Genomic DNA, 21,015 nt, shown 5'->3' with positions numbered 1-21,015 from the left:
TGGATTGACGATGGCAGAGCAGTGGATGTGGTCTACCTTGACTTCAGCAAAGCATTTGACACCGTCTCCCACAGCATCCTCACGGCAAAACTGAGGAAGTGTGGACTGGATGATCGGGTAGTGAGGTGGACCGCAAACTGGCTGAAGGAGAGAAGCCAGAGAGTCGTGGTCAATGCAGCGGAGTCTGGTTGGAGGCCTGTATCTAGTGGAGTGCCTCAAGGGTCAGTTCTGGGACCAATACTGTTCAATATATTCATCAACGACTTGGATGAGGGAATTGAGTGTACTATCAGCAAGTTTGCTGATGACACCAAGCTGGAGGAGTGGCTGACACGCCAGAGGGCTGTGCTGCCATCCAGCGAGATCTGGACAGACTAGAGAGTTGGGCAGGGAAAAATTTAAGGAAATATAACAAGGGAAAATGTAGAGTCTTGTATCTGGGCAGGAACAACCCCAGGTTCCAGTACAGGTTGGGGAATGACCTATTAGAGAGCAGTGTAGGGGAAAGGGACCTGGGGGTCCTGGTGGACAGCAGGATGACCATGAGCCAGCACTGTGCCCTCGTGGCCAAGAAGGCCAATGGCATCCTGGCGTGTATTAGAAGGGGGGTGGTTAGTAGGTTGAGAGAGGTTCTCCTTCCCCTCTACTCTGCCCTGGTGAGACCTCATCTGGAATATTGTGTCCAGTTCTGGGCCCCTCAGTTCAAGAAGGACAGGGAACTGCTGGAGAGAGTCCAGCGCAGGGCCACAAAGATGATTAAGGGAGTGGAGCATCTCCCTTACGAGGAAAGGCTGAGGGAGCTGGGGCTCTTGAGCTTGGAGAAGAGGAGACTGAGGGGTGACCTCATGAATGTTTATAAATATATAAAGGGTGGGTGTCACGAGGATGGAGCCAGGCTCTTCTCGGTGACAACCAACAGTAAGACATGGGGTAATGGGTTCAATCGGGAACACAAGAGGTTCCACTTAAATTTGAGAAGAAACTTCTTCCCAGTGAGGGTGACGGAACACTGGAACAGGCTGCCCAGGGAGGTTGTGGATTCTCCTTCTCTGGAGACATTCAAAACCCACCTGAACGCCTTCCTGTGTAACCTCACCTAGGTGTTCCTGCCCTGGCAGGGGATTGGACTGGATGATCTTTCGAGGTCCCTTCCAATCCCTAACATTCTGTGATTCTGTGATTCTTGAGTCATCAGCCTGGTGAATAGGGCAACATTCAAGATTCTGGATGATGCTCCTAGTTTTAATGATTTGCTGTTCCACTCTGAGCAACTTGTGTAATTTGATTTGCTTATTTATTAAATATACTCTAACAGCATCTTCAGAGGACAGCTTTGTATTTATGTAGTCGTTTGAAGCTGCTTTGTATTTCATTTTCCTGGACCTCTGCCGCAGAAATGCAGATGTCCTATTTTTCTTCTCGCTTCTCCATTTTTCCAGCCAGAACGTTCTTTGTCTGACTTCTGACACCTGGAGAAAACCCAAGGAATTAATTGTACCATTGTTAAAGTCTCATCACATGTAGTACTGTACACGCTTGCTCCAAAACCTATTATGGGAGTTCAAGTGCACTTCTCTCTGCTTTCACTGACACCTTTCCTCATGCTCTTTTTTTTATTCATTCCATCACTAGTCCTGTAATCATCTTGTTGTGTGAACTTGTCAAAACCATTAAATACAAGTGCAAATAGATGGGCATCCTTGTGGAGGTGTCAGTAGCCCTTGCTCACGTCTGAAATGAGTCAGTGACTGTGAATTTAAGATTTATTCGGATCTCTAATTACCCTTGCCAATTAATTTGATGAATCTGGAGGGGCTTTGACAAAACGTGGCAATGACTTTGTAAAGACAGAGCCTTTCCTGTTTCATTGTGGGAGTTAATACCGGTTTTATGGCCTTTTTGCAGCCTTAGAAAAGAGCACTGAAAATTCTCAGTGTCTGTTTTGAAGCGTGTTAAGCTCTGGCGGTTCAGCCAGTTCCAACTCGAGTTCTTGATTTCTTCCTCCTTCAAGTCTTAAGGGGATTTGAAGTGGAAAGTGACATTCTTAACTTTTGACATTACTGTTTACGTGTTATTCTGTCAGGCAGCTGCTGTAGGTCACTGATGGGGAGGGAAAAACCAGATCTATGGGAGGAAGTACATATGGAATCACTGGAAATGATCTATTGATGAATACTTCTGCTGTTATTATAATAAAAGGAGGTGTTCTGGGTGCCTTTTTATCTCCTCAAACTGACTTTCTCACTGCTGTGCATTCTGTGCTGTTAGATTTGAAGATAATCTAATGGTGATAACCTATTAATATTTTTTTTGGTGTTTTAAGGACAGTTGCTCTCTTACTACAGAAGTCACAGGTGCTCAGGATGTTCTAATGCAGAGAATTTACTGATAGGTGAATGCACGTGATGTCTGGGAAATGATTATTGCCATATCTAATGATATGAATAACTGGAATAACTATAAAGCAGCGGTTTGAAAAAAAATTCAGTGTTGCGTTTTCAGTTGAGTGGTGGGGAGCCCTGTAAATGCAGAAATTGTTCAGGCACAAGTGTCCCTTAAGAATATGTTTTCAAATAGTGTTCTGATATGCATCATCTTACTACTTAGAAGAAGATATTGTTAAGTTAAACTAGTTTTGCCTGAATTTACATTGTGCTTACAGCAAGAATTGGCTGGTGCATAGGATGGGTAACCTTGGAATCTGCTTCTTGTCTGTCTTGTCTCGGAAAATTCATCTTTCCCTTTTGGCTGCACCAGCCAATACTGTTCTTTCCTATTAACTCAATTTTGAAAAACTTTGTGAAATGATTTGTTTGAAAGATGCAAGTTAAACTTTGCACATGTTTTGAACCCTCGCTTGAGGACATGAGGCTCTGAAGCAACCGCGACACTTGAATCTGGTCCGTTCTTTCGTAACCAGTAGTGCAAAAATATTCTGGATTCAGAGTTAAGGACTGTTGGACTGGGCGATGTGCTGAGAGGCTGTTTCAGTGTGGCTTAAACCTGAATCTGGTATTTTTCATGATGGTTTTTCACGTTTAAAATATTTTTCAGTTAATGGATGTCAGTGTTGATTTGTGGAAGACGTACAGCAAAATGGATCCTGTTTCCTTGGAGGACTTGCTGTTTGAGGTAATGCGGGTGAAATATTCTCATCTACTAGTCTGTTAGTGTAGCCACAGAGCAAAATTGTTGCGTGGTTTTTTTTGGTTTGTTTTTAACAGAGTTTACAGAGTTAATCTGCCGACTCTGTTTACTGTTGTTCTCGGGGCCTCTTTCCTTTCCTCAAATCGACCACAAAGTCCACAAAACATTAAAATAGCTTGTCTTGGATTACTTGAATTTCTACATTTGCCTAAAATTCTTCTGGAAGTTTTTTCTAATTGATGTGACTTTTCTGCAGGTCCTAGGACTATGCATGAAGTACAGAAAGTTGCTACGTTCGTGTGTGTTAATCCTCCTTTTGCAGCAAGGCAGGGAAAAAAATCTGCTTTAACATTCAGCCATAATTCCAGGAAAAAAAACCAAACCACTTTTTGGGCTTGCTCTGTAACTACTTTAAGTGGGTAACAGTGACACACAGTGGCTGCTCTGGTGCTTTGTGAAATACAAACACACAGTATGAAGTGATTTCTCATTTTACTGCGTTCTGATCTCAGTGCTGGAGAAGAAAGGAACAGATCAGTGGATATTATTTTATTGCTGATTTTTTTCATCAGTTTCTGGCTTGGCGGCAAAATAGGCTCCTAATTTGTAGCAAGTTCAGCAGTAAGTTTCCTTTATTAATAAAATTCGGTTGTTTAATCAACTGCTGTAATGAAAATGAAAATGTCATACAGGCTGTCAGTCTAAATAGTAACTCTGATACTTCACTTTCCTCCCCTCTGCCTGTGGAAGTGAGAGACTTTTTTTTGATTTTTTTTTCTTAACCTGGTAACTGACTTATTTATTCCATTTTGAAGTTTGAAACCTGAAAGTTGTTGTTAAAGGGGCTTCAAATTTTCTGGAAAAAAAAAAAATGAATGGGGTTGTCATTCAACTCTGGTATCATAAAATTGATGATTTTATAAATGATTGGTTTTTCTCAGTGAGGCTGAAGTTAGGTGATCTTAAAGAGCATATGAAGCTGGTATATGTTGATACCTTTTTGTTAACACAGCTTTGATTTTAAAACGTTCTGACTTGAACTCTACTTGGGATTTAAAAGAATGTTCTGTACAATATTGTCACCTTCCAAAAAACTGACAAAAGCACTTTTTAGGTCTTAGCTTCTATGAAAAGCTTATTTGAGACTGGAATATTCTCCAACAATAGTTTTTCCCTCTAAATGTAAAACCTTCATTTTAAACCTCTAGGCTTTATTAGTATTTTGGAAAGCTTGTAAGATTTCATCCACTTTTACTCTCTAAATTTCATTTGTTGCTGCGTTAATGAAGTGGCTGAAGTGAAATACCGTGTCACACTTATACCTCTGCTAAAATCATAGTTCTGGTTTTGCCTGTTATATATCTCTGAAGATCTACACTTTCTAAAATCTCTTATCTTCCAGATTAGTATGTGACAAGTAACTGAAAGCAATCTTGAGAGCATTTTAAAATTGCCTAGTTCTGTAAGGTTCCTGCTTTATCTGCATGACATGCTCTTTTTATTGATTCCCTGATTTTTTTTTCAATTAATTGTAATGCAACACTTACCTGTAGTCATCTTCCTTTTTTATTCTGCTTTAATGAGGTGTTACTGATGTTTCCTTTTCCACTTACACAACTTTTTTTTACAAATAGAGATAAAGAAGTGACTGTCTGCCCCTTGCACATCATGAGCTTCCCAATTTCCCCCCCCACCCCGTTCCTCATTTTCTGTCCAGAATCTTACTGTCAGATACGAATTACTGGAGAACCATGTACAGATTTAAAAATTGAAAATTAAACCTGTCCAAGTGTTCATTTTGGAAGCCTGATGGGAAAGATGAGGTCTGAATTATGAGCGATCTCAAAACTGTGCTTCCTCAGGTTAAAGGCAGATAAAGGGCTCTGGTCCTTTTCCTTCTCCTGCCCATTCTCTCTCCAAAAAAACCCAAACCTCTAGCAAACAAAAAAACATACACCCCGAAAAAGACCCCCTAAAATCCAGCAAGAAGTCCTTACCTTTTAAAAGATCTTTATTTTCTTGTATTTATTGTTTCGTTGGACAAGCTGTTTTCTATAGCGCTTAGTAAAATGTAAATTATGTTGTTCTAAAGTAAATGGAGTCATTCAGTACCATCTGTGACTTCCTTTCTCTTGAATAACACCTTACTAAGTAATGTGGATTATTTTTTTTTAATAGGATTTAGCGATTTTTGAACACCAGTGGACCAAGTTTTTTGCTAATTTCGATACTGAAATTCCCTTCATTCTGGAGCTGTCAGAATCTCAGGCAGGGGAGGTACGTGTGCTTCAGTAACCCTTTGAAATGCTACTGCCATCCATGCAGAAGTAATAAGTATTCAGCATTGGTGATTTTTGTATTACTTTTATATTTTTTTTTTCTCCCTACCTCATCTCACCTTTCACGTTTGAGGAATAGAAACCTTTTTTTTTTAAGCTCACCATCCACCTTTCCTATGCATGGCATGATCCTTGGGACTGCCTGGTGTAATTCATTGAGCGTTTCTTCACTAATCATCAAACTTAGTTAATTTACGTCTGCACAACAGGTCTGGATTTGTAGGTAGATTGACTTTTCATTTTGGTGGAAGCTTCAGCATGTACATGTCAAATCTCAAACATAATTGATGGTAACACACAGCACGAATAAAAATACCACCGTGCTTTTTGGTAGTAGCTGTTGGTTTTTAAGCATATACGAGACGTGATGGTTTTGGGGTTTGTTTATGGAGGTCGGAAGTAGTTTTCAAATAGGAGGAGATTTCTCTGAGAAGGGTTATTCAGGTTTGGTAATGATAAATTAGTTTCTGTTCATTTGTTTTGTTAATTAGTTTTTTTAAATTTCTTCTCAGCCTTTCAGAAGTTATTTCAGTCATGGAATGATCTCAAGCCATATAACAGATAACAGGTATTACTCATTATTCCCTGTGAAACTGTGCTGTCACTCGTACCTCAGTACATTATTTCCATATTTCAGTGTATTATTTCCATATTTCAGGATATTATTTCCATATTTCTCTGATGCTGTAATGCTTACAGTTCCTTTTGGGACCATCTCAGTATATAACGTCTCATCTCTGTGTATTTGAAAAAAAAAAAAGTGAAGGTGCTTCTGGGAAGGATAAGCCGAATTTTCATAGAATTTCATGCTGTAGTTAGTACATATACAATGTCAATATGTTTGAAACCATCCACCTTGTGCATTCTAATATAATCAACTTTTTCATAGCCAGATATCTAAACAGACTCATTAACTTACCACACAGGACACCTATGTTTGAAAATGCTGGTCCTATTTATATGATACTCAAAACCAATTAAAATATGAAGGTTAAAGATCTCATTATACTTTTGTGAGTCACGACATGCACAAGACCAACACTTAAAGCGGGGTGGTTTAAAACCCAAATCTTTGCCAATATAAGCTGGATAATACAGATCAGCTTGATTTTATTTTGCATGGAGTTCTGAGAGAGGAGGGTTCTCTGTCATATGTCGCAAACCCAAACCTTCTGCTGTTTTGAGCTAAATAAAGGTTGCTTAGCTACTTGAATGTCTCTGCAGATTCTTCTTTATTTGGAATTAAACAGTGGAGTTCAATGCCCTTTATTGTTTTCAGCATCCTATATTGTTTGCATTTAAATAATGAAAAGAAAAACCTTGACCTCTTCAGCTGAGTCTTGGGCCCAAAGCCAGAACTAAAACCAAAATAGGTTTGTTTAATTCCAATATAGTAATTTCAGGGTTTTTTTTTAAGGTGGTAAAGTTTAAACTAGTCAGCTTTTCAAGGCAATTTGCTTGAAAAGAGAGGGAAAAACCCCTTCTAATATCATTTGGAAAACAACCTGGAGACACATTCTTGTATATAAAAGAAATTATAGTCTTGTTAATTCAAGCGTTTTTTTCCTTTGGAACTCAGTCTTTTCAATGGGAAGCCGTAGTAAATTATTTTTGTCCTACTCTTTTAGTCAGAAATTCAATAACTGGTCCATCAGACTTGAAAGTTTGGATTTCATTTGTTGTTTGCAAGTTTTCTTCAAGTATTTTGGTGGTGATCCCCTCTTTTCTCCTCAGCCCGAGCCGTCAGCCCTTCGTTCTGTTTGGTAGCCACTCAACTAAGGACAATTTGAACTCTGGAAACTTTAATTTTCCATCAGAAGGACATCTTGTTCGCAACACCGGCCTTGGTGGAAGCACTGCGAAGCATATGGTAAGACTTTTAAGCAATCATCTGATATTTTTAAGCAATGTATATTTTTTTCTTTGTATATTTTTTTTGTGCTTACCTTCCATGAGCTAAATACCTGATTTTTAACATTTGGAAACGTATGTTATCTTAAGAGTGAGTAACTTTAAGGAACAAATCGCCTTTTTCGCTCTCTTTCCAAATCAGACTATACTGGATGTTTAATCAGGAATTGCTGAATGAGTTAAAATATTCTTCCCCTTTAAAAAGACAACTTTTTTAACACTCATGCTGGCTATGTGTGGGGTGGGGAGAGGGAAACGTTTCCGAGGACATTTGTCCTCTCCATAAAGTGAAAATCTTCCTGATGGTCGTATATGACGTACTAAACTCTGACACACAGATTTTATTTTAATCAGAATTGTTTAGCTGTTTCTTAAAAAGGAATGGATAGTTATGAATAGACAGAGGATATTTAGTTGTATCCAAATTTCAGCAAGTGAAACTGAAAAAAAATGTTTCGGGTGTTCCGAGAATGTTCCGCTCAAGTTGTAAGATTAACTTGTTTCCGTTTTCAAGTAAAAAAAACTTAAGTTTTAAAACATATGATGAGGTCGATGGCTTGTTGGGCTGCCGCGCAGGGGACGTAACGGGGGAATTGAGATCCTCTGGGTGCTCCGAGGAGGGAATCGCGGCCAAGGAGCAGAGGTAGCGTGCGGATCGCCTGGTGGAGTTTGCCCCGTTTCCACGGGCACCGAGTTGTTTGTGCTGTTGAGGAGATGGATGTGGTGGAGTCCAGGTCATCGTGGAGTGAGCGGATGAGTGAGGGAATGAGTTTTATGGTCTTGTCGTGACAACATTTCATGCGTAGTTGCTGTAGGAATGGTTGGATGTGAGTATTCTGGACGTGGGTCGAAAGCCTGAGAAAGGCTCATTCTCCATAACCCTATTTCTGTAAAAACACTTTCAATTTTGTGGTTTTTTTTTTCCTTGTTATGTTAAGACCATTCAATATCTTTCATAATACAGTTTTTATTTTTCTGGTGGTGATACTTGCTCCGCTTGTTATCCTCAGATGCTGACATTGTTCTTAAAAAGGTGGTTTATTTACAGGTAAAGGTGATACTGTTTTAATAGGGTATCCTGAAAATAGTAAATAAGACCAAGTGCGAGCATAGTTATGGGAACCTGACACACTTTCCTCTTCATGAAAAGAGCAGTTGACGTAGGAAATTGAAAACATGCTTAACGCTAATGGAAGTCAGAGCTCAACTCCTTTCCAAAGCCTTCCAACCATTCAGGTCAAGTCAAAAGTGAAATGTACCTTTGAAAACGTAAGTCGCTTTTTTTAAAAGCTGTTTCAGTCTTTGTTGTGCCCTTCTGTAGTATGGCAGTGGTTAGAAGGCTTGAGGGGAACTTACTGTTAATTATCGCACCAAGTATTTTTACTAAGGCCTTTTTGTATCTCGTTAATACCGACAACTAGGTAGTGCAGTGTGTGTCTCCAAAGGGACCTCTGGCTTGTTCAAGGACCTATTTTTTTGGAACCACTCACATTCCTTTCCTGGGTAAGTTTATTTAAAATCCAGAGTACCAAGCAGTGATTTAAAACAATTCTCTTTGGCTATTTAAAATTTGTAGCGATTAAACACAACTTTGATTCCTTTATAAATATTCTGCTACAGAGTGGGAGATATTGTCTAATTCTGTAGCCGGTGCATGAAATCGCAGCAGAATTGTTCTCTTCCACATCCTACGTACATTCCTGTGCAAAAATCTGTCAGATATTCGCAAAGAATGATTCGAAGGCCAAAAAGTGTTGATGTTTGCATCAAAATTCATTGTGAGGGTAGAGAGCACCTGAGCGTGCAGGCCTTTTACAAGTACCAGGTGAACATTTAAGTCCCTGTTCCATACAGGCTTATAGAAAAATGGTCCCCAAAAATATAGTAATTCAAGCTTGTTTTGTTTTGTTTTTACAAAATAATTGAGGATTTTTTAAATTATAGAGAAAATTATTTGACTTTTATCTTGATTTTTCCTACCCATTTGAAACAGCTGCATGAGTCCATGGACAAAGTCTCTCTCCTTAGGATTACTGTGTATCTTGAAACCACCTCCAGCTCAGAAAGTATCTGAAGAGAGGACGGTTGGAGCTTGCAAAACAGGAGGAATCACAGCATGTGCTTGTTCTAGTTGTGCTTTTTCCTGGGCGTCCAGGAATGGCCAATTTGGGAGTCAAGATACAGCGTGAGAGATGTTTATTCTGACCCAACGCAGCTGGTTTTGGGGGATGCAGCTTTTAGTCTTGGCTCTTGTATGCACTCAGTTAACCTGTGCTTTGCTCTTTTCTAAAATCGACAAACAAGCTGCAGTTATATGAAATACTTGTATAAGATACGCAGCAGAAATGTTATACCCAAGAAGTTCTGTGTAAACTCTTCCAAAAGTGCTTTAAACAAACTTCTTTTGTTTGTTTTTAATACAGGAAATGACAATGAGATGCACAAGCAAGCTGAACAAGTGTAAGCTGCCAACTTTTTCTTATTCCTTCACTCTTCACTCTTTCTACCTTTTGCAAGTAGGTCGCAAGTGCTTTTAATCCGCAGTGGCTGTTGGCATTTGCAAAGCTACAGTTTTATTTAGAATAAAGTGAATATGAAAGGGTTTCACATGATGTCCAAGCTAGGGATTGTAAGTGTGACATTCCTTCTGCCATACAACTTATATTTTACTAAAGCTTTATCTTAATACTTACTTGAATTAATTAGGATGTATTTTATATACCTAAACAGAGAGGGAAAGTATCTGTAGCTGAATGGGAGCACATTCCATATAGAAGTTAAAGTAACTTAGTTTCATTAAGCTAAACAACGTGTAAGATTTGTAGTGGCTGGTGAAATTTAGTGAAAATACCAATGGGGACACTCAAACTTGCAAAGAAATTTCCCTATATTAAAGGATAGATACAAGTTAACTTCTGAAATTTGTTATTAGACCTCTACAAAGCTTCCACACATTTTGAGCTTTGCAAAATAACGGTTTATCCATTTTGATGTCCACTTCTCCGCATGTTGTACGTACCTGTCAAGCTTTAAGAACAAGGCGGAGAATCTGCTTGGGTAGTGCTCTCAATCTTGATAAACCGGACTTTTCTGTAGAGGTTTTGTCCTCCTTGCTAGTTGGGATTTTTAATTTTAGTAGCCTGTTTCTGCTTCGGCAACGGAGCATTTTGCAAACCTGTAGGACGTGTTAGCACGATACCCAAGATGTTGCAGAGGGAGCTGGTAGTGATGACCTGTCATGATAAGCACTATTGGCTTTTGATAATAGTGATATGAAGCTACCAGACTGAGCAGCAGATTTTTCATTTTTTTTATTGTAAAGTTGCCTTCGACAGGTAATTTTTTACTTAGATATATGTTCTCAAACATATAGAATATTTCTTGTCCTACTTCTAAGACTTTTTACTAAATATAGTTTTAACTGAGATTTCTAGAGGGCTTCTAAGTAAAACAGGAGTCTATTGATAAAGCAGTATTTTTATAAAAATATCAATTTCTTAGAAGGGTTCTCTGTATTGGATTCAATAATCTAGTTTCAACAAGAGCAAAATTAGCTTTTTGGGCAAACCTGGCCTCGTGATTTTAGGATTAGTTTGCAGTTGAATCTTGTTGACTTCTCAGTATTTTCCAATGAAAGAAAAAGTGGAAAATACTCAGTACAAATTTGCCTGTATTTAGGAAGCAGAACTGTGACCTAGAGCACAGATGGGCTGGATTGCATAAACTGACTGTGTCACTTTAAGCGTCCCTGGGGTAAATTTGTATTTTTATTAGCTTAAATATTTAATAATGAAATAAATAATAAATATTAAGAAAATATTAAATATGTTTACACTATTATTTCTTAAAAAACCCCACCATTTTCTGTTTTGCATTGTTAGTGTTCAAATTTTTAAAATGGGAGGAAGAGCAAGGTAACTACAGCATATTAATGTAAAGCACAGCCCACTGTGAAGTGTTTTCTTGCAAATATGTATGTGGATTTGAGTGAAAACAGGAATGGTTACAGAGTTAGGAGGAATTATACATTTCCTGTAACGAGTGTGTACTGAAAACATAAGTTAAATGCATGTGTTAGTACATGAAATGACAGAGAAGAAACATCATCAAGTAGTAAGAAGGTTTGGTTTTAAAATCTCTTCCTGCTATTGGGGCTGAAGTTCAAAGAACAGAGTATTGATAGGGTTTGTTTAAGCTTCTTGGTGTCTGCTGCATGTTGAGTTTCCCCCACATTGGGCCGTGTTTGGGAGCTTCAGATGCTTTTATTTCCATCCTTGGGGAGTGCTTTGCATTTTGCTTCCATGCCGCATCTTTCTCTGTCCTCCCTCTGCATCTCGCAGTTGCAGAGGAGTTAAAATTTGAGGATATAGGGCTGTTTTGGTGATGTATTTATTTTTTTTGGTCCAATTTAGCTGGTGTTTCTTAGTTGGGCACAGTTGGGCTTTTTTCAATAGTTCTGGAGCTACAAGTCACTTCTAATCTTTGCTTATTTCCGTATAATTTTTTCAATTCCCTTTGAAGAAGGGACTCGGACCAAGCTGGGATGTAGATGTGCTCAAAAGGTTGTGGTCACTGGTTTGTTTCCGTATCTTTTTTTTCCTTTTCATGCTCCAGAACAGGTCAGTCTCTGAAATCTGTTCGCTCTGTTGTCCGGTTTTGCTTTTGCGGACCATGGGGCTACCATTCGATTCTTGTTGAAATATTTAACTTGTGATCCTCAACACAACTCCAGTGCAAGTCAATAATGATTTTGTTGTTGTTGTTTACTGATGAGAGCAGGGATACATTTTTACCAAGAGGGTTTTTTTTTTCCCCAAAATATTCTGTAATCCGAGCAATTTACTTGCTCTAATTTATTTTTTTAAACTGAAAGGTTAAGTATAAAGCTATTTCTGTGCTCATTTGAACAAGGATCCATTCTGTATAAGGCAGTTGTGTTATGAGAGGAACAAAACTGCTCCTTTAAACAGAGGAGGAAAAAAATCTGTCTGTCTAGTAAATATTGTGTTTGTATTTCTCTTCAGTACGCTGTTGTCGCAAATCTATACTGCTGTTGTAGAGGCTGTGCTTGCTGGCATTGAGTGCTATGCTAAAACTTCCACTGAATCCAAGGTAAATGAAGCACCGATTCTGTACATTGTAATTGTCGGTTTGGATTTCTTGAAATATAAGATTACATGCAAACCAAAATTAAAAAAAAAAGTTTTAGTCAACTACATAATATTAATGGAGTTAATACTGTGGCTTCCATTGGTCTTTCCGAATTATGTTAAAAAAAAAAATCAGAGAATATCTAATCTTAATCTGTTTACGGTTGTTTTTCCATCATTCATGAATTTTCCTAGCCTTATAGTAAGGAAAATCAGCTATGTCACAAAACTAATTTTAGCCTGGTGCATCAGTGTGGTGGTGTTTAGCGTTTGGTCTCGTGTTTATCTTATGGGTGCTCCTGTAGTTGCTGGGATTTCAGACTAAGGAAAAAGATATTTTATTCTTAATTTCCTTTTTTCAGGCCAAGGAGGTAGCAGAGCAGGTGCTCGTGTCTGCGTTAGATACCCTTCATTTAACTCAACTTAAATCTGCATTACAGTATGTATTTTCAAATATAGATTGATTGATGTGTTGATGTATTAGTTTCTTTGGGGGAAAGAATACACAAAATGTTAATTTTAAACTGAACTTGAATGACTGCCAAATTCTAAGACTTCATAATACATTCGGACTTTTAAAATCATGATAATTATTTCATTTGTCTTTTCCTGTGGTTTTTTTTAATCACTTCAGCAGTTACTTAGCTTTAAATCTGTGATCACATATTTTTGACATGTAGTAGAAGTATGAAACACTTTTTTCACCAGTACAATTTCTGTTCTACAGCTCCAAAATCGTTTTTCAAATTCAGGCCGTGAATAATCATGGAAGGTTTGTATCGCTGTCTTACACTTCTTGTTATTAATTAGTGGGTTTAATACAGTAATAAGCTTATTCTTCCTGTCTCAGAACTTCTGAGAAAACATTACATTTGATTATTTCATACAAGACGTACTAAATGCTTTTGCATGTAATGGTTTCATATCTCTAATTCTGTGGAATCTTAAAAAGATTTATAAAAAACCTAAAACAACGGGGCAGACAAATTTCGTGAACTGTTACTGAGTAGAAGCAGCATGAGCCCATTAGGAGGTTCCTTTAAAACTGTGCTTTTAATTTAGTTGATATCACGAGCTTGTGCTTTTTTAATTCCCACTCTGTCTAATTGACTGAAATGGACTCCAAAAAATAAGAGTTTATTTTAAAATGAAATAGCTTTTTTTGGGCTGTTATGAAGTCGCTCAAAATGATCTAACCTTTAAATATTTGATTATCTTTATTGTTCTAGAATCACTCCATTAGATAATGAGGATAGCCTGTGTTTGATTAAAACGGTGAGTAAGCTGTTCAGTCCTCTGATTATACATTTTATTAGAAAATAGAGCTCGAGTGGCTTTTTTATGGGGCGTGCTGAGATTTTTATCTTCGTGAATGCAAATGTGAGGGGAGGGATGAGACAGATTTCAGCTGTGGAAACCAAGCTAAGGCTGAGTCTTAACATGAAGCCAGGGAGTGGATTTTGGAATAAAATGTTAACATGGAATTATGATCTCAGACTTTTGCTGCAATGTACAAGTGTTGTGTTTCAGGAGGTTTAAAAGATGCGGAATTTGCTGCTTCAAGTGAAATATCTCAAGTTCTGCTTTCCTTTCCTTTCTGTCCAACCGTTCTTTGCCGTAGGCATCTATGATGGTATTTGACATTCCAGACTTGCTCACGGGAAGAGGTTGCTTGGGATCCGTTGTCTTTTCGGAGTCATTTCTAACATCGCAGATACAAGTCAAAGAGAAAGGTAATAACTATTTTAAATTCTAACAGTGACGTTGTGGTTCTGTTACCTTTGTTGTGATGAAATAGCAAAAGGGCTTCTGCTCTTTCCAGTAGAAGCCTTTGGGTTAATTAAAAATTAAAAAAAAATTTAACTTGTCTAGTAATGAATATCTAACCTAAAAATGATGTCTAACCTAAAAATTTTAACTTGTCTAGTAATGAATATCTTAAGTATCAAGACAGTTTCTCTAATCTCATGGAAAAAACTTTGGGTTTTATGGCAACCTTGCGATACAGCAGGGCTGAGGTGTAAAAATTCAGGTGCAATTGTACCCTTCCTAAAATTTTTTTAGTCTTAGTGAATGTTTTCTGTTGTATGAAGAAATTTGAACAGCCCTCTCTCGTCACTTTGTAACACTAATTTTATACGATACGCTTTAATTTAGGTTGCTCTTTGGAAGAGATGAAAGAAAACTAAGAAAGGATATGATATGTAGAAAGCTCGTTTTTGGAACAGTCTGACATTTAAAATACAGGATACCGAGTAATTTCCATAACTTTAGACGAGTGCACATTTTCCAGATTGTTTACATGTGACAAAGAAATGTAGATATTGAGGCTGTCTGGACAGTATTTATGAATTTTTGTATCCAGACAGGCTTGGATTTTTAATTATGGGAGTCGGAACAGTTGAGAGCAAGGGAAGAAGCCAATCACACAAACACTAGTATTAGGGATTTTAGCTTAAATTCAGCAGTCCGACCTCAAAAGCAGGAGTCGTGGGCTACTAATTTGTGGTAGATCACAGGCAAGAGTTGCATGAAAGGGAAATCTGTAGCTTTAGGCAAAGACATTAAATGTGATAAGGAGGCATAAGAGGCACATCCTAAGGCTAGAATAAAAGCAGGGATTTATTTTGGTATGATTTAACAATTGTGTGTATATTAGAGCATGACAAGACCGAGAACTAATCTGCTGCGAAAGCTTCACTTAAACACGAATCATTCCTTAAAATAATGGGGAAACGTTCATATTTCCTAAAGACATTTCAGGTCATTAAAGTATCTCATTGAACAGTCTGAATTATATGAATTTTATTATACCGCTTTGCTTTCCATTCACTTCCCTGCAGATGGCAGCATTAATTCAGAAACCAGCCACGTAATCCTGACTGCAGCTGTCCCAAGATACGCTTCTTGGCTGGTTAGTACACAAACTTATTTTTATTTTTCCTATAAATACAGATTCACAAACAAAAACTTGTTGTCAGGGTGTGGATGTGTGGGGGAAAAATAGGGAATTTGGGAACTGAAACTGAATATTAATATATTATTCTGATTTTTAGCTTTGGACACGAGGTGAAAAACTGTTAACGAAAAAATAAGACTGAATGGGATACACTGCTTTGTGACTTTACAAAATCATTTCAGTCTATAAAACAATTTAATGGGGAATATCCCCTGAATGTGTTTCAAGGAATTGCTTCAGTAACACAGAATTGAAAAGCACAAATCCATTTTTGAAGCACTCTGGTCTCAGGACTTTATTATCTGTGGTTACCTTGAATTTTCTTTAATGCTTTTTTATTTCACGTTAGACTTGCTTTGTCTGCTAACAATACAAATGGGAACTATTTCTGGCTACAGGTTGAAGATAGTGATGTGAAACTCTCTGAAAAGGCACAGCACATATTGAAGGTAAAATTAGACATTTTTCTTAAACTGTCAAGAACGAGTATTCCAAAAAATCTGAGCTGCTGGCAAAACCGGCTTTTGTTGCTCCTCTTCTATGAAAGCCTCACCTTTTCTACCTTGTCTTTTTCAAACTTTGACCTACAAAAAAACCCAAAACATTGTGTGTAAAAGTTTGAGGTTTTCTTTATTTCAAAGAATGACAAAACCCAAGAGCGAAAAGAGTTCTAATAAAGCTACGATTTCATGGAAGTCCCACTGAGTATTACCCATGGAGCTCATATGTTTCAAAAGCAACCCCAAAACTCAATGCCATTCTACATGCAACTTTCTTTAAACTTAATTAGCGTGCTCAATGTCTAAAGGACAACACTTTAAGCATTGTGAAAAAACAAACAAACAAAAAACCCCCATAAAACAACAATTTGGGATCTGGGAACATCTTAAACCACATGAGTTTCACATTTGTGGTTTAATTTGTGGTTACCAGAAATCTTCATTACGAATAGATTTATTTTCCTGTCATATACTTTTAGTTCAGTAGACTGACAATCTAAAAACAAAAAGCCGTGCCCTGTGGTTTGACAGTAACTTGTAACTTTATAGCTGCTGGCAAAACCAAAACGGGGGGAAGTGCTTTTTAAAATTATACTTGACATGCTGTATCTTTCACTAGTTCTTCTGTATCAATGCAGTTTAAAACTCTTTTTAAAAAAAAAAAATCTTTACTTTTGAAGCAAAACCATGAGAAAATATTCTTGCCTGGATTACAGTCCTTGATGCAGTCTGTGATATTACTGTTTGTTTTTCCTGTTTAGGAAGACAAATCTTTCCTGGGCACTTTACTCACTGGAGGCGATGGGGTGTATATTTGTTCTAGCAACCCCCAGGCCATGCCTGCAGAAGGTGAGATTTGATTTTTCAATTACTTAGAGTTGGTCCACTTTTTTTTTTTTCTGAACACGAAAGAGATGCACAGTTTTGTGGATTTACGCATCTGGTGAGTATACCTATGCCATTGTCTTAAGCTTTCTTTCCACTTACGTTTAAGATTATCTCTTGTTAAACTTCATGTCTTTCTTTTTCTTCCCCAACCTTGAAACTCCTAGTCCTAGCAGCAGGATTCCTGTCAGAGCCCTGAGCTTGTTTTTGAGGCACATGGGACTCTTACATGATTGACAATGAAGCTTTGCAGACCTGCGAGATGGTTTTTTTCCATACTTAAAATTTGAAAGTATGCACGAATTGGCCTCTTCTGTCCTTAATGGATGATGTCCTGTGTTTTGTGCTTTTTTGGTGCTTATGTGAAGATTAGGTTGAAAAGATTTTGACAGTGTGCGATGGCCTTCCAGCTCAAGAAGTAAAGGCAAATTATGTACCTTTTGGGCAATGTGACACACTGCCTGTGATGTAGGACAGGACTGGGAAGATTTGTTTTTAAATTTATTTACAGCCTTGTGTTCTTTGCTCCTACGGAAGCTGCCTCCTGGAGCTGACATGCTATTCCAGTTTTTTTTCCATTACCCTTTGGCCTGGGAATTTCAGTGCTCGTTAGCGCAGATGCTCGTGGTGTTCGAGAAAGATGCTCGATCTTGGTCCTTTTCAGATTCAATCGAGCTGCTGCTTTTTGACATGAGATTACCAGCAACAGTCTTAGATCTTTCCTCCTCTTTTGGTGCCTTTTCCTCCAAGAACTTCGGTAACATGAATATCCCAGTAATGTTACTAAAGACAATTTGTGAGGGCTGTTGGGAGGGGTTAATGTGTTAATGTTCTTGCTTTGCCTTGAGAAAACTCACAGAAGAATAAATAAAGTTGTTGAGTCAAAACATATTACTCAACGCACAATATTTTTATATTCTGCTGTCCAGAGATGGTACTTTTATCACTGTATTGATATACAACAGAAGACAACTAATATCTGACATCTAAGTGCTTAGTATAAGGTAATTTAGGTGAAAACCTTTAGCTTTATTGTTTTTGTAGTTATGCAAAAAGATTATTGAGGATAAATAAGGATGTATGAGGCAATTAAATAGCAGAATTCATATAGCAGAATTTGCTTTTGTTCTAATTTAACAGATTTTAGAAAAAGAAAGTGCAGAATAATATATTCAGCTGTTTTGCAATACAGTGCTGTGGGCACCATGTTGACTGAGTAAATAACTAGAGAACGGTGAATCTTTTTTTGACTTTGTGAAAACTGATTGCGTGTGTCCCAACGGAGCAATTTACTTTTTCCCTTTTTTGGGGGAGATTTCTCACATAAAATGTTTTGATCCCTCTTGGGAGGGAGAGTTCCAAGTAGGTGGTATAAGGACTGTTACACAACACTTCAACAAGCAAGATATTTCCTTAGGTGTCGAGTGAAAATGAACTTGGTCCCGTTCCCTTTCACGTATGATCCAAGGCAGTTTGCTGTGCTCTAATTTGGGCTCTACCAAGGTTACGGCTACGCAGTCTGGCAAGATCAGGTGCAAAAAGTGCTGTCAGACTCATCATCTCTGTCACTCGTGTCTTACTGTAACAAGGTCTATGGTCAAGACTAAAATGCATCCAAAAAAGTTGAGGCTGGGATTTTTACCAAAAAAAAAAATATAACGTCTCTGATTTCCTCTCTTTCCCCATTGACACATTTTCTGGGAAGTGAGTATTCTCTAAGATTTGCCAGAAATGTATTTCAAGTGTTGTATTTTGCATTTTATTTCCTCAACCAATCCATAGAAGGCACATCACCTGTGCTGTGACTCAGATCTTGTGAGCACTAGAAGCAGCAGCAATGAAGTTCTTGTATATGTGAACGACTAAACCTCCACATCTTTGTAATTATGGATGGGTTTGTCTCCATTCTAGTTGCTCTGAAATTACACCTTGGATTTGTGATTGCAGTGTTTCCCAATTTAATAATAGCTGTTCCTCCAGTGCGATTTTTATGTTAACTAGAAGCTTCACTCTAAAACAGTTACATTCATAATTAGCAGATCGTCTATGTTTTTTAGGTAACTGTTGAAATCATATCTAGGTGTGGTGATTGGATTTCATATCAAGCTCTCTTTTATGGAAACAAAGCCTTAATACTGAACAGTTTTGAAAATCTTCTTCTAAGTTGCCATTTCAAGATGAAAACATCTTTATTACTTCTCCCAAGCATTGTTTGACAGGTTGTGTTAGATGTGCAGTCGTGTTTAGCTCTGTTTTAGTTACCTTGCTGCTTGGCTTCGCTTTTTGCGAGACGTAACTCTGAATAATGCCACTTTTTCCTTTTTCTTTTTCTTCAGATAAAATATTTAACCTTTCCCTTTTGCTGACTTATGTGCTTCCCTGTGTGACATCTGATGCTGCTTTTAATACCTGGCCCAGTGCTGGTAGCACAGATCCAGCTGGCAGCCCCTTAGTTATTTGTTCATGGATTTCTTATGACTGTCAAAAATCAGCTTTTTGCTGATGTCGGGTTTGTTTTTATCCATTACACCCTCTAGCCTTGCTGTTTCTCATTTTCCAGCTGCTTTCCCTGGTCGTGCAGGTTTGTTAAGAACCGAAACGTCTGTAAGATGGCAAGAAAAACGGAGATGGAATGAATGCCACGTCTCTCTTGGCTGTCACTAGATTGTTGGCCTCCAGGGAATTTGTTAGCCCGGTAACAGTTGTCTCTATACACAAAAGAAAATCCAAGTCTGCAGATAAAGGGATTTTCTGTTTTAAACTTTGTCTTGGTCAGGAAGTGAAAGGAAAACTGTCATCTTATTTTTTATCTCTTTTTTTTTTTTTTTTTACTGTCTGCATTGTATGTGTTAGTATATTGACATTTTACTGAATATCTGACCAACTTGGTACCGTATTTAAATTTTCAGTTGCTTCGGATTTAAGTTTTTCGTAAGTTCTTATTTCGTCAGTTTTACATTTCTGGAAGTTTGCACTTCAACATGACGGAAATTTTTTTGGCTTTAAAAAAATAGAAGCCGCAGAATATTTCTAAGTGGGCTCCAGAGGATAAGATTTAAGTCAAATGCGATCATGGTCATGATTCCTGCTCTTGATAGGGAGATCCAGTAAAGATGGAATGGTTGTGCTCTGAATGCTGCCTACGTACTATCCCAAATCTTCACTCAAATGTACTGCGAGTTAAATATAACAGAATTCTGCAAGAGCATGAATTTCATCAGAAAGAAGAGGCGTTCATCACATGATACTGAAATATTGATGTAGACCTAATACAATTTTTTTTCTTTCAAATTCTAGGCAGAGTGCACTTCTTTTCAGATGGCGTTCTCTTTTCTGATCCCCACCACGGCAGCATTTCCATTCCAAAGAACCACATGACTTCCATTTCTTTCTATGATGGGGTGAGTATTTGGTTTGTTCCTACTGTCATAAACTTTTAATCCATTTTTAACAATACTTCTGTAGGGTACGAGTATGAAGTTTTGATTTCAGTTGCCGTTTTACAAGCGTGTGTGTAAAACTGTAATAACTGATGCAAATCTCTACATTTTTGGTATTGGTTGGCTTAACCAATTACTGGTTAGCTAAATTGCAAGGAGGAGAGAATTTTGTATTAGACCGAGTTATCAATATGTCTTAATAGCACGGAAAATTGCTTTTTTTAAAAGAAAAATTGCAGAACATCGCACTCATAAAACATCCAGCAGCCTTAAGTGACGGACAGAGAAAAGTTCAAGGCATCGTGAAGTCCTGTGGTGTACTGGGGGGTGAAATGCTGCCTTCTATTCAGAATATATTTAACCTTGAGTCAAACGTTGGTGGCAGTGTCGTACTTATCTCTGGAGAGGTCACGAGCGGTGTCTGTCTCTTGTCAGGGTGAAGGGAACGATGGGTTCACGTTTCCCAAGCTGAGAAGTGAGAAGGAAAGGCGCGTTGACTGTAATTACACGTATTTCTGAGTAATTGCAGTAAAAGACACAATGTCAGGCGTAGAGTTCTGCCATTCCTGCGATCAGCTTAAATCATTTCACTTGGCCCACTTGCCACGCTAATGGTTTGGTCTTCTGGTTTAGTGGGAATTAAGATTGAGGATAACGATGGCAACTCAGCTTTGTTTTTCCTCT

The 21,015-nt window shown here is 37.9% G+C and overlaps 1 protein-coding gene across 1 annotated transcript in view; it reads left to right on the top strand.

Annotated features, from left to right (window-relative positions):
- The window catches only part of DNAAF9 (dynein axonemal assembly factor 9), a 78,150-nt gene that overhangs the window by 25,066 nt on the left and 32,069 nt on the right, over positions 1-21,015 (top strand). Inside the window, exons 7-21 of the mRNA XM_065633533.1 lie at positions 3,055-3,132; positions 5,326-5,424; positions 5,999-6,054; positions 7,221-7,356; positions 8,819-8,900; positions 9,821-9,857; positions 12,422-12,509; positions 12,910-12,986; positions 13,275-13,319; positions 13,777-13,822; positions 14,169-14,280; positions 15,391-15,461; positions 15,905-15,955; positions 16,768-16,855; positions 20,189-20,292. Coding sequence (XP_065489605.1) covers positions 3,055-3,132; positions 5,326-5,424; positions 5,999-6,054; positions 7,221-7,356; positions 8,819-8,900; positions 9,821-9,857; positions 12,422-12,509; positions 12,910-12,986; positions 13,275-13,319; positions 13,777-13,822; positions 14,169-14,280; positions 15,391-15,461; positions 15,905-15,955; positions 16,768-16,855; positions 20,189-20,292 — 1,170 coding nt within the window. The remainder of the gene's footprint in view (positions 1-3,054; positions 3,133-5,325; positions 5,425-5,998; positions 6,055-7,220; positions 7,357-8,818; positions 8,901-9,820; positions 9,858-12,421; positions 12,510-12,909; positions 12,987-13,274; positions 13,320-13,776; positions 13,823-14,168; positions 14,281-15,390; positions 15,462-15,904; positions 15,956-16,767; positions 16,856-20,188; positions 20,293-21,015) is intronic.

Source organism: Caloenas nicobarica, chromosome 4 (genome assembly GCF_036013445.1).
Source record: "Caloenas nicobarica isolate bCalNic1 chromosome 4, bCalNic1.hap1, whole genome shotgun sequence".
In the NCBI taxonomy this organism is placed as follows: domain Eukaryota; kingdom Metazoa; phylum Chordata; class Aves; order Columbiformes; family Columbidae; genus Caloenas; species Caloenas nicobarica.
The sequence above is the reverse complement of the archived record's forward strand: the minus strand, read 5'-3'. Positions and strand labels throughout refer to the sequence as shown.